This window comes from Chaetomium globosum, genomic scaffold (genome assembly GCF_000143365.1).
Source record: "Chaetomium globosum CBS 148.51 scaffold_5 genomic scaffold, whole genome shotgun sequence".
In the NCBI taxonomy this organism is placed as follows: Eukaryota; Fungi; Ascomycota; class Sordariomycetes; order Sordariales; family Chaetomiaceae; genus Chaetomium; species Chaetomium globosum.
In genome coordinates this window covers 2,792,995-2,811,130 of record NT_165980.1, presented here as the reverse complement: position 1 = coordinate 2,811,130, position 18,136 = coordinate 2,792,995, and the positions used below count along the sequence as shown (strand labels likewise).

General features: G+C 57.2%; 5 protein-coding genes across 5 annotated transcripts; 2 read left to right on the top strand and 3 right to left on the bottom strand.

Moving 5' to 3' along the window:
* Window positions 1-755: 755 nt before the first annotated feature.
* CHGG_07756 (uncharacterized protein) lies at window positions 756-1,868 on the top strand (the record flags this gene model as incomplete). Its single annotated transcript, XM_001225411.1, has 3 exons — window positions 756-1,056; window positions 1,148-1,414; window positions 1,516-1,868. The coding sequence occupies 3 exons, from the start codon at window positions 756-758 to the stop codon at window positions 1,866-1,868; spliced, it is 921 nt and encodes a 306-aa protein (XP_001225412.1).
* A 3,228-nt stretch (window positions 1,869-5,096) lies between these two features.
* On the bottom strand, window positions 5,097-6,422 carry CHGG_07755 (uncharacterized protein; the record flags this gene model as incomplete). Its single annotated transcript, XM_001225410.1, has 1 exon — window positions 5,097-6,422. One exon carries the CDS (start codon window positions 6,420-6,422, stop codon window positions 5,097-5,099), a length of 1,326 nt encoding a protein of 441 aa, XP_001225411.1.
* A 1,128-nt stretch (window positions 6,423-7,550) lies between these two features.
* CHGG_07754 (uncharacterized protein) lies at window positions 7,551-9,428 on the bottom strand (the record flags this gene model as incomplete). The annotated part of the gene is made up of 4 exons (XM_001225409.1): window positions 7,551-7,813; window positions 8,613-8,691; window positions 9,272-9,279; window positions 9,338-9,428. 4 exons carry the CDS (start codon window positions 9,426-9,428, stop codon window positions 7,551-7,553), a joined length of 441 nt encoding a protein of 146 aa, XP_001225410.1.
* Window positions 9,429-10,905: 1,477 nt separating this feature from the next.
* Window positions 10,906-11,976, top strand: CHGG_07753 (uncharacterized protein; the record flags this gene model as incomplete). The annotated part of the gene is made up of 1 exon (XM_001225408.1): window positions 10,906-11,976. One exon carries the CDS (start codon window positions 10,906-10,908, stop codon window positions 11,974-11,976), a length of 1,071 nt encoding a protein of 356 aa, XP_001225409.1.
* A 2,976-nt stretch (window positions 11,977-14,952) lies between these two features.
* CHGG_07752 (uncharacterized protein) lies at window positions 14,953-17,259 on the bottom strand (the record flags this gene model as incomplete). The annotated part of the gene is made up of 2 exons (XM_001225407.1): window positions 14,953-16,741; window positions 16,829-17,259. The coding sequence occupies 2 exons, from the start codon at window positions 17,257-17,259 to the stop codon at window positions 14,953-14,955; spliced, it is 2,220 nt and encodes a 739-aa protein (XP_001225408.1).
* Window positions 17,260-18,136: the final 877 nt, after the last annotated feature.

The following is an 18,136-nucleotide window of genomic DNA, read 5'->3' as shown; positions in this document are numbered from 1 at the left end:
GAAACAACAAACCCAGAGGAAGCTCTAGCCCGTCAGGGATGTTACCGCCGCCGGCGAGTCTGCCGAACAGATCGAGCCAAGTGGATGCACCAAGGCCAAGATGTCATCCCAAAACATCCCCGGAGCGGATCATGAACCAAACATCCGTCGGAACCACTTGGCCGGAGCCGCATGCAGTACCGGATTTCGGACCGATGCCGTCTCGAGGCGACCGCGAGATTGGACAGGACCACGCACCGGGTTGTCTATTGTCGTACCCTAGCTGTCCTGTGGGGGTGGTCCCCCTTTCCAATCTTGTCCAACCGGGCTCATGGGCGCCGCTAGAGTAGCGAGCGAGAGAGGAAATCTGGGGAACAAGGGGGTGGCATGATGGTGATGGAGCCGCACGCCCACACCCGCTTGGCCAGACCAGCTCGCTCAGTGGCTCGAATGGGGCATGCCAAGACAACCCAGTGTCGTTCCGTCAAGGAGGCTAGGGGCCTACTTCCGCTTCCTATTCGAGAAGTTGTAATAACGAGCCGGCGTTGCGTTGGGTGTTGGTCTGACCCCACGACGATGCCGCCCCCGGACGAGAAGGGAGGTGGCCGACGAGTATAACAGGCAATACCTTGCCCCCTCGATGGGAATCATGACTTCTGCTTCTTTCTTCTTCAGCTGCTCTTGAGTCTATTCTACGACAGCCACCACTCCCTACCACTCCCACCTCTACCCTACCCAGTTCTCTCCCAAGGCAAGAGAGTAATATCACCGCCACAATGAAGGCTTTCTCCCTCGTCACTCTGGCGACCGCCGTCAGCGGCCACGCCATCTTCCAGAGGCTGTCGGTCAACGGTCAGGACCAGGGCCAGCTCAAGGGTATCCGTGCCCCTTACAGCAACTACCCCATCCAGAACGTCAACGACGCCAACATTGCTTGCAACGCCAACATCCAGATCAAGGACAACAACATCATCAAGATCCCCGCTGGCGCCCGCGTCGGTGCGTGGTGGCAGCACGAGATTGGCGGTCCCTCGGGCCCCAACGACCAGGACAACCCGATCGCTGCCTCCCACAAGGGTATGTTATGTCACTTAAAAACTCGCCTCTTCGAGTCAACAACTATCACGAATTCAGCCTCACTAACATGACCTCTTTCCTCCCCTCACAGGCCCCATCACCGTCTACCTCGCCAAGGTCAGCAATGCCGCTTCTGCCTCGGCCTCGGGCCAGCAATGGTTCAAGATCGCCGAGCGCGGCGTCAACAACGGCGTGTGGGCCGTCGACGAGATGATCTCCAACAACGGCTGGCACTACTTTGACGTGCCGTCGTGCGTGGCCCCCGGCCAGTACCTGATGCGCGTCGAGCTGCTCGCTCTGCACAGCGCCAGCACCGCCGGCGGCGCCCAGTTCTATATGGAGTGCGCCCAGGTCGAGAGTCAGTTTTTTTTTTTTTTTTTTTTTTTTTTCTCCCACCTCCCCTACTCGGAGGATAAACAAACAAACAAACAAAACAAACAACTAACACCCCCCACCTAGTCACCGGCTCCGGCACCAACTCGGGCTCCAACTTCGTGTCCTTCCCCGGCGCCTACCCGGCCAACCACCCGGGCATCGTGGTCAGCATTTACGACAGCACGGGCAAGCCGACCATGAACGGCCGCACCTACCAGATCCCCGGCCCGGCCCCGATCTCGTGCTCCGGCGGCAACAACGGCGGCGGCAGCAACCCCACCACCACCGCCGGCGGCAGCCAGCCCACTGGCGGCAACGGCGGTGGCAGCGTCCCCCTGTACGGCCAGTGCGGCGGCAACGGCTACACCGGCCCGACCACCTGCGCCCAGGGTACCTGCAAGGCCTCGAATGAGTGGTACAGCCAGTGCACTCCGTAGAGAGTGATGGGGGTGGTGATGGTTGTGGGGTGAAGGTGTCCGGCTTCTTGTATATAGTTGGCCTTGCCTATTTTTTGACTCCATGTCAATAGCCTTGCGAATCAAAGTACATACGCAACAGTGAGGGTGTCTGGTTTCAGCTTCCTGGTGGTGTGATTTATGACTACCGGGGTAGGTATACACTCATGTTTGAGGCTAGACCGGCCAACAAGAACTGAAATAGAAACCCAGTCGTTACCCATGTCCACGGCCCGTCAAACTCGACCGACCACCTTTCTACAAATCCCCAACATATAAACTTGGCTTGGCTGGTTTGCTACCATGTTTCGGCGATCCCGGGCCCCGGCCGGAGTAGGCCGAAGTGGGCCGGGTCGGGTCAGGCCGGGCTTGCGACCTACCTCCCGGCCGGCCTACCCACTGTTTGTTTCGGGGCCACATTCCTCGGCCTACTGTGTATTGCAGCCTGGGCCCGGCCCGGCCGTAGATCTCCCTTTAACGGAGCACAGCGCGGCGGCCATAATTGGGGTCCGCATTGGCCAAACGGGCAAGCCGGCGGTTGGTGTGTTATGCGTTGGCTAGTCGTCCACATACACTTTTCCTAGGGAGAGGGAAATGTCTGGGCATACAAGGTTCGCTTATCTTGGCTCTTGGCCGCAGTGATGGGCCCGGCCCGGATGATGTGACTAAGTGATCTGATGGGCCAACGTCAAACTCAAATCTAGAGGAGCTTCCCTGTGAGCACACTCCGAGGGCCCTTCCTGGCCGTTACCTAGCTATGTTCCGCATGGGCTCTCATGCACAAGCACGCAGGCCTAGATTCGTACCAACTCCAGAGGAGGCGTCCCACGCCGCCGGGAGCGCTGTCACTATGCAAGTCGTTTACTTGGCAAGCAAGGGTGTATGTACGACACCTGCCTGTTCCTTGAGCAGGAGGGAGGAGGGAAGGCGGGCTTCTGGTCTAGGCCTCCTCCGGAACATCTCCACCACAAGCTTTCCGAACAAGGAGACGTTGTTGAAAACGGTGATGGCCACCGTTATCCTGACCCGAGCCGCCCTCGACCCTCCCGGGACCTCCGGGGCCTCCCGGGCCTCCTGAAACGGTGATCGCCCTTGCCGTCACCGGCATCCTCGCCGCCCGACCTGGAAATAATCTTGCCGTTGCATTTTGTTTCAACGCCCCTGGAACGCATCCCCATGCCCGGGTTGGCCTAGGCTGGTTGGTATGGGTGGGAGCGAGGATGCAAGTCGACGTGACAGGCGTCTCCTTGCATGATGACGACTTTGTACATATGTCTAGAGGTATGCAAGACACTGCAGAACACGGACACTACACTGCAGAGACCACACGCGGGGAGGTGATGCACCGGTGCGGCGGCTGGTGATGCAGTCCCTGCGTCTCTGTGGCACCTTCTGATGCACTCCGATTTGGTTGATCGCCCGAGGCATGGATTCAGGGATGCCATGGCCTCGGTTGGCTCGCACTCTAATTATCGTGTAAGTGGCACCTGTATCTCTTCGCCGCCGGAGGGATATACCAGGGCCTAGAACCGCAAAGTACCACCGCAACTACAAGCAAGATGATGTTAGTGACCAACCCCCACTCCAACAAAACCGCCGATCCAATGTTGATGTGAGAGGATATGGGCCAACCATCCCTCTCCTCGTCAAAAATATTCCCTTTCTGAGCACCCATGATCCTCATGATGCAGAGTTACACGCACCAATCCACTGGCGACATGGCCCATCGCCACCCGGCGCGGGGGGCAACACTCCATCCCAAGCAACCCCAAGAAAAAGGGGAGGGATGGATAATGTAGCATGTCCGATCAGGGCGGGGTAGAGCTGCCCCTGACTATCTTGTATCCATCCATCCAACCATCCATTCGCGTCGTCACTCCCCAAACGAACCTTGCCGCCGACCCGTCGCCAACGTCTCTTTTGTTTCGTTTCCCCCATCTTCACTTAGTGCAATTCAAGCTCCGACCCGAGCCCAGCCGAGCAATCGCAATCGCAATGGCATGCCACGTTTTTCGTGCCTTGCGGCGGCGCATCTGCATCCGCGTGTGGAGTGCTGCAGGGAGCCTTGAGACGAAGCGAGGGCGTACCCGATATTTGCACCGGACGGTTTTGTAGAATTGCGCCGTCGTTAAAAAGGAATCCTCCTCTCTTTTTTTTTCACTTTTTGCGTCGTTATAAGTAGTTAGCTGCTCCGAGATAACATCCTCGCCGCACCGTAACCGAGCGGTATGGCCGGGTCAAACCGGAGCCCATCATCACCGATATGACTACCTAGTTAGCCAGAATAAAGGGAAGCCAGGGGAGAAAGAGGCGCGAAACATCGCCCAAGACACGGCTCGGGCGACCCTTCGCTTCCTCTTCGGCGGGGTTAGTTCGTGAAGGGGGTTGTTGTTGAAACACTCAGCTTCCGCCATCCCCCCTGCTTGGCCTGGCCAGGACAGGAATCCTTCCCGGGGCGAGCGAGGGAGATCCAACCAAGACAGCAACAGAAGAAGGACTTTTCTTCTAGAACAAAATCCAAAAGACAAGGGGAAGGAAAGGGGGCGACAAAAGTCATGGGCGATGCGCCCGTGCAACCGCCCGAAACTGACTGCATTGTGTGTCTTGCGCTCGAGCCAGGGATGAGCCAGTCTCAGCAAGACGGCATCCGAGCAAATGTAAAACCGGCATGTCGTCGGGGCGAATGCGCTCAGGCTCAGCCGCCTTGTCTCAGTGACGCCGATGCGTTGCATGACTAGAAACGGGTGGCGAAACAAAAGCCTCCAGGTCCGAGAGCAAGCTGCGATCAACGACAGACTACCTGAGTCAGTTGTGTGACGAGTCAGTATGTGCCGATTGAGCTATCACATGCAATGAGGGAGATTGGGAAGCGACAATGAGGGATTATTTGATGGCAAGTCAGATTTGTTTGATTGCTTGATTCAAAAAGTAAGAAAAAGAAAGATGCTAGCCAGGTATCTCAGACTGTTGCTGTCCTGGACTGTGTGCTGTGCGGCATTGGTATCGTCATCCCCCCCAAAAAACCCAAGTCATGTCGGGGGTCATGTCATGTAGATCCACCCTGAAATCATCATTTCCCAGACGCCTTCTGTGCCTTGATGAACCTGATAAACGCCGAAGATCCCTATCCCAACCACCCATGGATTGATTGCCCATTGCCCATTAGACCCCGAAAAAATGCAAGCAAAACTAGATCCTCCGTTTCCGTTTTCAAGACTTCCCCATCAGTTTGACGCTCCTCCTCCGAGCCGACAGTCCGCTCAGGATCCCCTTCCGAGCCGTCGCCGGGCTGGGCCCACCTGGTGAGGTCGGCGACAAGATATCACTCGGCGGCGATGGCGCACCCATTACCGTGGCATTGCGCTTGACCGCCCGCAGGATGTCGGTGTATGTAATTGGCGTCACTGGAGTCTTTGGCCGCTGGTCAGGCCTGAGTAGTTGCTGCTGTTGCTCTGTTTGTTGCTGTTGCTGTTGCTGTTGCTGTTGCTGTTGCTGCTGCTGCTGCTGCTGCTGCTGCTGTTCTTGTTCGTACTCTTGCTTATCCTGTTGTGGTTCCTCGTCGACACGGTGCACCATGGCGGGCGAGACCACTGAGTTCCTGTTCGAGGTCGTCGCAAACGAGGTATCCAACTTCGGAACGGCGGTCTGCGGCGAGTTCAGGTTTGGCCTGCTCCGCCTGCGGGCCAGACTGAACGACCGGGTTACGCCCTTGAGGAGCGTCGTGGGAGTGCGGGGTGTCTTGACCGTCTGCGTCTCGCCTTCGAGGCTGTCCAATGCCTTGGGGATGTCGAGCGTGTAGGTGCTGCCGTTGGCGTAGGGGTCGATGCTGAGGAATGTCGGCTTCTTCTTGGTCAGGATTTCGGATAGGAGCATGCTCCTGCGGTCGCCCGGCGGATCCTTTCTGAGGCGGGAAGAGAGCGACGATGTTGCGCTGGCCGGTGTGCTGGGTCGGTCCTCGGTGGTAGCCGACCTGGTTATGCGTGGGTTGGCCGGGGCCGACGACTCGGCACTCGATCGCGTCGTACCCAAAGAGCTGCTCGACACTGGCCGTTTCCGCGTCGCAGGCAGGTCCACGATCGATGGTTTTCCAGAAAATACCACCGAAACCGCCCTTGCTGTGACCTCATGGCTAGTCCTGGTTGGGGAAGTCGGGTCCTCCACGCTCGAGTCATAGTCGTAGTCGGAGAAGTCATCGGCGTCTGACGAGGCGTCTTCCTCAGACGAGAGGTAGACGTCGTGTGGGGTGGTCGACTCGACGGTGCTCCCAACCTTGATCCCCAAGTTGTCAAGCATCCTGGATGCTCGGAGGGCACTCTTCGCGGGGAGCTGGGGGACGTCGTCGTTCGCAAGGTTCGGGCTCGGCGCCATGGTATCTTGGTTGTCCATGTCGTCGAACTTGTCAAAGATGGGTTCGTCGAAAGTGGTGGTTGCTTTGGAGAGGGGAAACTCGGGTTTATCGTCGAACACCTGGTTATTTGTCATGCCGATCGTGTGGTCTGCCTTCCCCACGGGAAGGGTTTGTTCCACCAGAGACATTGCCCTCGAGGGAGAAGAGCGTGGGTCGGGAGGTTGGAAGCGGTCAAGGGAGCAGAGAACAGTGGGTTCTGGGGAGAGAAGCTCAAGACAAGGTCAATCAATGTCTCAGCCTCCTGGACTGAGAATGTTTGAGGGATGGTATGTAGTTAGATGGCAAATAGCAACGACTGGTATGGAGGAACATGTTCCGAGAGGTTGGGGGGGTGGGAGAATATTTTAATGCAATCGGCGCTGCCCAAGCCCTCCAAAGGTGGGCATCACCCACCCCGGAGCTGATGTGCGAAGAAGTGTCGAGTGCCAAGAGAAACCCTTTCTCAGAATGTTAACGGTCTGCAGAGACAAGACCCGCCGTCACAACCGACCGCATTCCGTATGGCGTGTGTGTGGGTGTGGGTGGGTTGTCTTGGGTGCGCCCCGGTGCTGCGCAGGAAATGCATGTCCCTCCGTCCCGCAATGGCTGCAAAAAAGCAGGTCCGTTACGAGAAAGACGGATGAATGGCCTGCTCTCCTGCCCTCGCATGACACGCCCTGCATCCCCTTGTCCCTTGCCCCTGCCCCTGCCACCGACGATCCCTGCTCAACGCCTCCACAGCAATGGAAAAGGGAAAGCAAGGATGGGGAAAGCTGCGAACCTTGATCAGCCCGTTTCTTTTTTACGAACGGCCAACAGCGCCTCCGCCCCAAACTCTGATCAGTGAGTCTGAGATGACGACTCGGGATGGTTGCGAAAGTTGCACCCAATGCTTCAACGGAGTCATTGATAACTCCACTGGAATGAATCGGCCGCTGGTTTGAGCCCGGTGGAGGCTGGCTGTCGTCTGGGCTTCCCATCGAGGGCTGCTAGAATGGCGAGCCCTGGTTGGCCATGGCCGATGTTTCAAATAGAACCGGCCCTCGAGACCTTCAACGCGGACAGCGAGCGCAGAGACGGGGAAATTCTTCGCCAAGCCTGCGATTTTCTACGTGATGTGCCCACTAACCTCCTCTCGGCTTGCACTCCAAAGAATCAACTTCCGCGCGAAACAATCCCTCGAGAAATTCTATTTTTTTTCTGCATTGTGGTGAGGGCCGTGTCCGGTCTTCGTCGCTGGCTGGTGAGCATTCCGGAGCCGGAACTCTCGTTTTCCATCACAGCCACTCCCACTGCCTCGTGTGAGTCTGTAAGCCTGTTTGCCATTCCCCAACCTCCCGACAGTCCAAGATCTGCGCAGTCTGTTCCGTCATCAGTGCCATCAGCCCCAGCCAGCCCGGTTTCCCGAGGGCCTCCGAGCTGTCAACAACGTGACCGGCGAGCGGGCGCGATTCTCCAATCAGCCGTGGTTCGCCATTGCCGCCGCTCTGAGTTGGGATCTGGGTCGTCGTGCCAATCGGCGTCGCCCAGGCACCTGCCCCTCACCAACTCACGAACCCACGCAGTGCCGCGCTGCCAATGAAAGATTCGCGTGGGAAACCCCTGGGAGATCTTGGATGGTCCCCCGCGGCCGATGAGAAGCGAAACAGATTCGCGTCGACGGAGGTGCTCGCAGCGGCTGGATGGTGTCGCATGGTGTCGCATGGCGTCGCACACCACCATCTTCGCAAATGTAAAATTTGAGCGAGAGGGCTCCGGGTCGGTTTGAGTTTTCGTCCTGCCCAGCGGCTGCCCGCCAGACCGTTTGACCCTTCAACCTGTCGCGATGCAACGGAGCCCGACCGACCTGCCCGCCTACCTGTGTCGGCCACCCGAACTAGGTAGTCACTTCGTGCCTGTCTGACTTGTGACGGCCAGGCCGAAAATGTGAACCAGGTGCTTGTTTGTTGGGTTAGTCCTCACGGCATGAACTCTCAGATTGATCTAAACCCAGCATGGCCTCCGAATCCCGCCTGGCCGCAGCCAAAACGGAAAGGCGTGGTTGACTAAGCCGGTTGTCCTACTTGCCTTTGCTGTTGACTCGGACTTGGTCCCAAGGCCAGAATTGCAGACGGCCGCGTTCGGAAGCAGAGACCATCAAGGGCCGGCCGATGGTTGTGACCGCAGCGCCGGCGAAGTATTTTGGGTCGAAGCTGACAAAACCTCCGTCTCGCCAACGGTGTACCCAACCCTGAGCCAGCCACACCACAACCACACATTGCCTCTCGGGAGTGAAGCGGCATCTGGAAGTGGACCCTGATCTGCAACTCTTACCCAACATCTGGAACACAACAACTCACCTCGCATCTCGCAGCAGGCAATTCTTCCTTCTGGGTTGCTCTTCCTCACCGCGCAACACCGCGCAACACCGCCCATTCTCTTTACAGGTACATGTACACGGTACCTGTCCTGTCGCATGGGGATCGTGCATGAGCGTCCCCTTCCTACAGCGGTTGGCACAAGGTGATTGTGGCGCCGCCTCGTGCTAACCATTGTTCAACAAATCAAGTCGGACCAAAACACGTCCAAGCTTCAGCTGCGACTGCTGACCGACTTTCTCTCGGATCCTTCTCTGAGTTCACTCGCCCTTCTGGGATTTCTCTCTCAGCCTTGGTCGGAGGAAACTTGAGGTCGAAAACGCGGCTGCGTCTGTCTCCCTCTGCCTCGTGTCCTCACGAAACTCAAAAGATGGTTTGGATGTACCCCGTGCACTCCGTTTCGTTTCACGTATCTCGGCGACGAACACCCCCGGCATCCTGGATGGTCCTCTCATCTTGCAGTCCTGGTATCAGCACCCAGAACTCGGCGCTTCACGGCCCAAAGCGCCAACACCAAACCCTACAATGGCCTCGTGGTCAAAGGCTCGAAACAAAACTGCTTCGGACGATAAACGACCCGTCACTTGGGCGTCGGGGTGCGATGGGTACACCGTTTTGAGCCAGGGATCCCCTATACATACTCTTTTTTCTGTTCAAGGTATATTCAAGGTCACTTTTTCATCCGGATTGACTCCTCGCGGGCTTACCTTGCCTTTCCGTGCTAGCTCCCGACCTCTCACCAAGGAGGTGGTATCTCTTCGTCTGATCTTGATGAATGCTAACCCTAATTCTGGACATTGCGTCATGCGCAATCAAGGGTTGGAGCACTGTTGGTCCAAGCTTCAAGAATACGGTTCCCAATCCGGGATCACCTTCTTCTTCCCATGCTTCCAGAAAGAAAAGAAGATGAGAAGACAATAATGGAACGGGCATCGCTCTTGAACACCTGCATATTATCTCACCACCCCTTTCATCCCTTTCATCGGAACACGAATACACCCTCTTCTTTTTCCCCGAGCCCATTGCTTATTGAATCGAAAGGCGAGATGGTCCGTGCATAATGTAAAAGTCCAACCAGATCCGGACTAGCACACAACATGTTTCTAAAATTGTTTCAGCTCCTGTTCGGGCTCCCCAGATTCCACAGGTTACACGACCAAGATCTGTCGCGGACATGGTGCTTCTGATTCCAACGGTCGGGATAATTCATTCCCCTTGAGACAGGATCCCGTACGCGGCCAAACGGGAATTCACTCGGTCAGCAAAAGAATCTGCACAGCCAGATCAGCTCATCAACCGAACAAGGGCTTGCCTGAGCGTGTTGTTACCCCGCCATGCCTTGTGGGCTTGGTGCGGCACAGAAATAGACTCGCAGGAGGCCACCGACAGCCCGGCTCTTGCGCGTCTACACAGGACTGTGTAACAGGATGATGAGGCTGACTCGGCTCAGCGACGTCAGAGGACGAATCATTCCGCCGGCCGCATCGCTACCCTAAGCGGCAGAGCGCCTGACTCGACGCGCGTTGCATGCCAGGCTGAGGCTGGTTCCTGGAATATGTTCAGCTTGAAAGGATTTCCATCCACATTCGGTATCACCGCCCGATACCCGCTCCCGCTCCGGTGCCGTTGGAAATATTCCGCTGATGGATTTGCATTAACGACTTCCCTCTGCTGGAGAAGGGGGCCGGCGAACCGAGCAAGTATTCGACACCGGCCACAGTGCAAGACTTGCTTCCACGTGTCTGCCAACGCGCTCGTTTTCGGTGCCATTTTCCGCCCTACTTCTCCCTAACCTAACTAAGTACCTCGCCCATCCCGCACTGTACGTCAACGCGACAAAACGGCACAGGATCAATGGTCGGTCACCGAATGAATTCCTTCCTCCAACTACATTTCCCTCCTCACGAGACGTGTAGAACACTTCGTTCTCTCGCTGGTCAGGCACAGCCAGCATCCTCCATGTTACCGCCGTTATCGGCATCTAATAAGCTACCTTGAACAAGCGAGACCAGGTTCAAACGCAATGTTACAATGCATACTGTTGACAATGCAGCTGGCGATACTTCACGGCCGGGTCTAGCCCCCACTCACGTGATGCATACGACAGCGCTTATTGTGCTACAGTCCTGACGAGGCTTTCTGTTGCCCAACTTTTGGCGTCTCTAACTTATCTTTCTGACTACCTCCTCGGCCATGGCTTCTTGCGTGCTTCAATGACAGGTGGTATGACCTATTCTTAGCGTACATCAAAGTCATCAACGGCCCAACAGACACGATGAGAGCCGGCGCGCTCACTCTCTGGGCCCTCGGGGCGGTCGCCCAGGTGGCAGCAGCTTCTGACTTTCGAGATTGGTACCCCGAGTACGGGTCCGTCTTCCAGACCATCCTGGAGACGCACTGTTCGGCCGAGTATGCCGCCTGGGTCGCGGGTTCGCCGGCACGTCCCGAAGACCACACGGCCAATGGCACCACCTCGACAGGGCAGGCCGTGGTGCAGTGCATACTCTCCAGCACGTCCGAGTTCATGAAGGCCAACATGGCCTCGGCGGCCGTGCTACTTGGCATCATGCCCTTCGCCCTGTCTGTGCTGGGATCCAGTAGCGAGGAGAGCGCCCTCCTGTACGTCATCGGCCGCCGCCCGCTGCTGACCACGTTGCTGCTGGCGGGCGCGCCCGTCGTGGTCGCTCTCCGGCCGTTCGAGTACAAGGACCCCGTTGGCATCCTCCGCGCGCGCGAGGGCCGCTTCTACAGCTTCCACATCGGGCCCTCGTGGGTTGTCCTGGCCCTCGAGTACATCGTCGCGCTCGCCTCGGTCGCCAACGTCGTCCACGTCACGTACGGCCTCGGCGTCGGCGTGACCACCATGATCCTGCCGGACTCGAGCTACCTGCCGGGATTGTGGGCCGCCACGGGCATCGCCGTGCACGTCATCGGCGCGCTGTGCCTCAAGTCGCGCCTGCGACTGCTCACCCCAGAGCGCGAGCCCATCCTCGCGTCGGAGCTAACCCTGTCGACTGACAAGCGCATCACGGTCGAGACGGTGCCCGAGACCAAGCGCTTCCTCCTCCTCTCGTGGCTCACCTCCACCTCGACCACTTTCCACGTCATCTTCGGCACCCTGGCCTTCTCCAGCATGCAGTTCATCTCGGTGCGCGACGCCTTTGGCGTCATCGGCCGCTACACGGCGTCTGTCACCATCTGCCGCGTCGTGCTCATGTACGAGCTGTCCGGGCTGCGCACCGCGGTTGATGGGGGCAACTCGATGATGCCGCCGCCTGCTGATGATGGGCAGGATCCTGTTGATGGGTTGAAGGCGGGGCCGCGTGTGTTTACGTTTGCGCCGTGAGTGAGCCTGAGGTTGGGCGACGGATTGCCGGCCAAGCAGAAGGAATATGGGGCCTACTTTTCACGTAGTTGGGCAAGACGGGTTAGAGCTGATGAGCTATGACTATGACTAGAAGCACATTGGATACATTGGGGTTGGGCAAGCGAAGCGTTGCTTGATGTTATTGTTTTACCCAAAATAGCTAGCAGAAGTTGATCAAACCTGCTTCTCAGCCATCTTCTCCACCCTTCCGAGTTGATCATGTTCCTTCCCACTGTGGCGGGCTTGACATAACATAACGGAGACGGCACAGTTTCTTGTCAACCCCGGCCTGTCTGTCTCGCCTGTGTACATAAGCCGAGCGGAAGATCGACCTGCCGTGCCACACGGCGACCGAACGGCTTTCGCTGTGCCGCAGAGCTGGCCAGCTAGCTCTTAAGCATCTGACATGCAACATCCGTCATGCAAAGCTACCTCATCCCGCTCTGTTGGCCGTCTCTGACTCCCCAAAAAGTAAGATGGGGCCGAATAGGTCGAATAGATCGAATAGATGACGTGCAAAAAAAGTTAAAAACAGCACAACAACCCGCCCCCGCATCTCCCCCTCTTCCTAGGTACCTGACTCCAACAATGCTGCAGCAAAACACCCACGGACGAAACATCAACAAGACAAAATGACCCATTTTCACCCCATGCTGACACCAATGGGATTGGGATTGGGTTGACAACTAGCTGGCCACATGAGGCCGAACCAACTGAACTGAACCTCATGCTGACTTTCCAGCCGTTGCCCGACTCAGCCCTCTCCCCAACCCCCCCTCTCTCTCTTGCACCCAACCCCTCAAAACTGGAAAACAGAGGAGGGTGAGTCGTCCACGTGTGTGGAGGATTTTGTTTGTATTGAATTAGGATTGGGATAAGTATGCCGGCCTCGAAAATGGCCGCTTCGGCTGCTGAGCCACGCTGGGGCTGGATGGATCCTTTCTTTTGTGATGGTGGTTTTTAGTGGTTGGTGGGGAGACTGTGTGAGCTGTGCAGCTAAGTCGTGCATCTTTGACTTACATCCGGATTGGGCTGAATGGATTGTTCAGGTTTTGGAAGTAGTAGATTTGGTTGGTAATAGGAAGAGGTGAGATGTCGTGATGGCGTTTCGAAAACGGACTTGGGTATCTATCTAGTGGGTTGTTTCTGTACTAAAAAAAAGGGAAAGAACGAAGAATTTATATGTTTTAGCTCCCAGGCTTGTCAGAATCCAGGCGTGCCATTTTGGTGAGCACTCCTAGGTGCTGAGGCAAGAATGGATAGCCTCTTCCTCAAGCTACTCTCACTTCGACAAGGCCAGAGTAACTACAAAACAGGACAGTGAGAATGCTCACTGTGAAATCCCAGCAGAAACACTCTCTTTTACATTTGTGACGGTTTTTCTATCATCATATCAACCGACTTAGGCTTTTATACACGGTAGTTGTGGAGTCTAAACAGCCTTGATACACCCTAACGCCGTAATACCAACGAACTCACAATCTCAAAGTTGTCATGCAGTCAGACAAACCCAACAATTGTCGCGTCACTCCAACGTCGACAAGAAATACCCACACATCCGCATCCTATCGAATACAGCAAAGACGTCGCACCCGGCTGTATCACCTGCAGCTGCACCCCCACGAACAGAGTCGCAGTCGACATTGAACCGCTCTAGCGAGGCGTTTATGTACGGTTATCCTCCTGACTATGGAAGGATCGGTAGAACAACCTGCTAACCAAGGCCTGGTGGTGTTGTAATGTTGCCATGCTGGGATTGAACTGCCCCTGGGACGGCGTGCCGTGCTTTGTTTGGGGCAAGATCAGCATGGAGAAGCAATGAGGACTTTGTAGCGGTGAGATAGATGATTTTGACAGCTTTGAGAAAACGGAGCTAAAGGGGACACGGTTGAAGGCGAACGTCACGGGCGTAATATCGCCAAACGGCAGGCGGTGGTAGATGTGAGTGGGAGTTGAGCCTGCCAGGGATATCCACACAAGGCCATTAGTCGGGGATCAAGCCAACACATAATGTCCGGTGGGAGAGGTAAAGGAGGTCAGGGCACGGTAACAACTTACCGGACAATATTTTCTTCAATTACCGCGTAGGTCGGGGCTTTTATAGACAACCACCCCCGAACAAGTACTGACGACCTCCCGCCTAGGATAACCCTTCTCTTTCCGTATGAACTTTCCCCAGCTAGCTCTAGCACCACAGATCTGCTATTCGCCCTTGATGAAGCAGTTCGAACCTTCCAGTACCAGCTCCCTCCAGACCCTCGTTTGGTGAAACTGGGGGGTGGCTCGTGGTCCATTACGTACCCAACATGGTGCGGTTTCGATCCCACGACGCAAAACTCGATGAAGAGTTTCGTAGCCAACTACCTTTCCTTTGCATTAGACCAAAAGAAGGCTAGTCCGGACGCTTCCTGTATTTCTTCAGTTGCAACGTGAATCGGCAATATATTGTCATCCCCATCGTGGTCAACCTCTGTTATCCCATTGCACCACACACTTGAAAGAGACAACAACAGCAAGAGCATCTCACCTGGGCAGCCACCCAAGACAAACTCAAAGCCCGTTACACCGGGCCTTTGGACGCAAATATTGCTTTGATATTGAACCGATCAGGGGGTATACCTAATACATCCGCCAACATTCCCAAATCGAAGAAGAAGAAAAGCCCCCGAACCCCCCGCCCAACAAGCAGGGCAAGATATGACGGATTAGAACTCCCACTTTCTCTCTTACTCGCCTACCCCTTGACGCCCTCGATAGCCGCGCCATATACGCTTACGCTCTATACCACTCACTCACCCATCCCAACCCAACCAGCGAAGCAGCACCAACCCACAGCAGTTTCGTGACCATCTCTTGCTCAAACTCATCAGCGCACAAACCGCTCTCTCTTCTTCTCCCATCATTCTTCTCCCTCCCTCCACAGCAGCTCACCGCTCGCCATTCACCACTCACCACTCACCGCCACAAATCCATCTTCTCCCTCCTCTTCTCACCCGCACTACTCTTCGGCCTGGGCCACTCATCCTCCCCACCACCACCACCAGCCAAACTATCCATCCTCCCCCTCCTCTGCCCACCATCACCACCACCACCACCACCAGGCACCGCCAAGAACCCACCGCCCGCACCACCCACGCCACTAACCAGCACACTGCGCCTGGCCCCAGCACCGCTGCTCCACCCGGAGGCATTCCCGCCCAGGACATCCGCACCAAGCCCATAGCTACTAAGCGGTCTCTCCGGGGCACCCCCACCCCCACCACCACCACCGGCACCCCCACCGGCGGCACCTCCTCTTCCTCCGCGCCCGCCATGGCCGCCATTGCCGATTTGCACAAACGACCAGCCCAGCTGATCGTCGTCCTCGCCCTTGGTGAAGACCTCGAGTTTGGCGGGGAGGTTCATGAAACCGCCACCGAGGCCCAGGCCGGGGACGGGCGGGGAGGTGAGGGAGGCGAAGGGGTTGTTGCTGCTGAAGCGCGGGTTGGGGTTGGGGCTCACGCCGAGGCCGCCGCCGCCGCCGCCGCCCGGGTTGAAGGAGCCGTTGAGGGAGGAGAGGGAGCCCTGGGGGCGGTGGCCGCGGCCTGCGAAGGGGGCGGAGGGCGGGGAGAGCGGCGGGAGACCGCCGTGGGCGGGCCGGTTGCTGGGGGAGGATAGGGGGGAGGAGAAGGGCGAGTTGGAGCCGCTGCTGGCGGGGCGGGCGCCGCGGCCTTCGGCGTATGCTGGGGTGGGCGGGGGTAGGCCGAGGAGGAGGTCGGGGAAGTTGGGGTCTCGGACGTAGACGGCGTGCAGGTTGGGGAGGCCGCCCGAGAGGAGGGAGCCGGCGAGGTAGTTGTAGTAGCTTGCTGTGACGCCTGCGTATTTGGGTGTGGAGGGCGCCGCTGTGATTTCGAAGTGCAGGGACTCGAGGCTGGTGGAGGAGAGCGGTGGGATGTTGTGGGTTCCGGCGGCGGCTGGCAAGGCAGCCGACACGCTGTCGAGAATGGACAAGTGCTTGAGCACGGGGGTGTAGTGCATGAGGTCCTGCAAGGCCCAGGCTCGTGCACCGGTCCCATTTAGTGTGAGCACCTTCAGCGCCTGCCGTGCCTCCGGCAGCATTAACCACCCCTTGAGCCCTTCACACGTAACGTTGGGAACGTCAGTAAGAATGAACTCCTCCACTGGGGGGAACGGCGGCAGCATATCGTTCCACTCCAAAGTCTCGTCGGTGAAGGACGTGGTCTGGCTGATCTTCAGCGCGCGCAGGTTTTCCAGGTAGCCCAGCACCTGGCGCATCATGCTCGGCTCCATCTCTATCCGAGTGAGCTCCAGCACCTCGAGCTTGGTCCACACCCTCCCCGTTGCCAGCGCCTGGAGGCTGTTCTCGGAGCCTCCCATATACGTCATCTTTCGCAACTCGAGGCATCTCGCCTGCACTTCTAGGCGGAGAGTCAAGAACGCGGAGTCGTCTGTGTAGAGGCCCTCGGGCAAGTCGACGTAGTGCAGGTCCGGTGTCACAGCAATCGTCCGCGCCAGATCAGCCTGGCAGGATTCGCGCAGCATATATGGCATCTTGAGGAACTGAACGAGCCGGCCTCGGCGGACAGGATCCTCCCGAAGCGTGCGGCAGAGGAGCTTCAGGCGGGCTTGTGCGGGGTCTTCGGGCTGGCCGTTTCGGTCGAAGAAGGATCGCCGCTTTCGGCGCTCAGCGAGGATGGCTTCGAGATCACAGTAGTGTACGCTATCGATACGGATGCTGTGATATCTGTGGGAGAGGGAGGGTCAGCGAATCGTCGTTTGGGGCCGGGACACCATGTTGGCAAAGAAAAGAAGGACCGCAATTGCAACGTACAGTAGTTTGATGGCCTCTCCCTTCCACCTCCTACAAACCGCGACGCAATGCGCTAGATCGCGCAGGTCACATAGCCCACAGCCATCCTCGACCGAACTCTGCTCGCACGTGGCGTAGGTCTCGTCGCGGCTGTGGGGGCAGACAAAAGTGAAGATGCGCTCAAGGATGGCTTCCGGAAAGCGGGAAAGAAGCGCGGCCGAAGAGCGCGTTGGCGTGGGCTGGGAGCGGCCGGCGGACCTTGGGTCGAAGGGGTTGGACGGAGGCGAGCCGAAAGGCCGGTAGCTATCGGGCCGGGGGTCGACGGAGCCGTATCCGCCATACGCCGAGGCCGATTGCTTGCTGCTCGAGCTGCTGCCGAAGCCCGGCAGCCGGCTGGGGGTGCTGATGCTGCCATCGTTCTTCCGCTTATCTTTTCTCCTGAAGAACTTCATTGTGCCCGGAATTGTTGTGACAATCCCATGCCAGACCGAGGGAAAGGTGTTGAGGTGCAAGAGAGAGTGCAAGAAAGAGGTGGGGTCCTGTGGAATTAAGCTCTCCGTCATTAGGCACTGAATGAATGGCCGCCGTGGGCCGGTGGCTTGTCGCCCTGTGCTTGCCGCTCGCTACCTATGCAGGCGGGAGGCAAGCCCCTGAGAGGCGAACTCCTGCAACTAACCGAACTGATAGGCTCACGATGGAAGTGAACTTCTTCATGCCGAGCCTGTCGTTGTAATAGTTTGCAGCTCCTGCAAATGCAATGGCTAGCTGAAGAGGACGTCTCAGAAAGTTCAATTCTGATCACATTCCCTTTGTTCACGCGACAAATCCTTTTTCATGAGAAGGATGAAGGAAGGATCGCCAGTATCAATCAAGCCCGGTGGTGCCCGTGGATGGACCTGTACCTGGTAATAGCGCTGCCTGAAATGCATGTCAGATCTTGGGATTCAGGAACCCGGTCCTCACTTTGGCACTGGAACCGGCGCTATGTCTCCAGCTACCAAGTTATTCCGGTAGATCAGTTGCTGGAATGGACGACAAAGAACAAATGACTTGTCGCACGGTTAAGATGAGAGGAGGTTTGGGTGGAGGGGTTGACCACCTGTTGGATTGCGGGGCGCGGGCGGGAGATTACAGGGGATGCCGGCACCTGCCTGATTCATACCCAATTGGAAGCGTGTGGGTGGCACTGTCTGAAGACACCGAAACGATGGGCGGACTTGGCCGAAGCTTGTCGTTGACACTGGGTGTTTATTTATATCTGACTCGACAGTCTTAAAGGTCGCTGATGCTCACCGAAGGTTTAGAGATGATTATCACATATATTTCAAG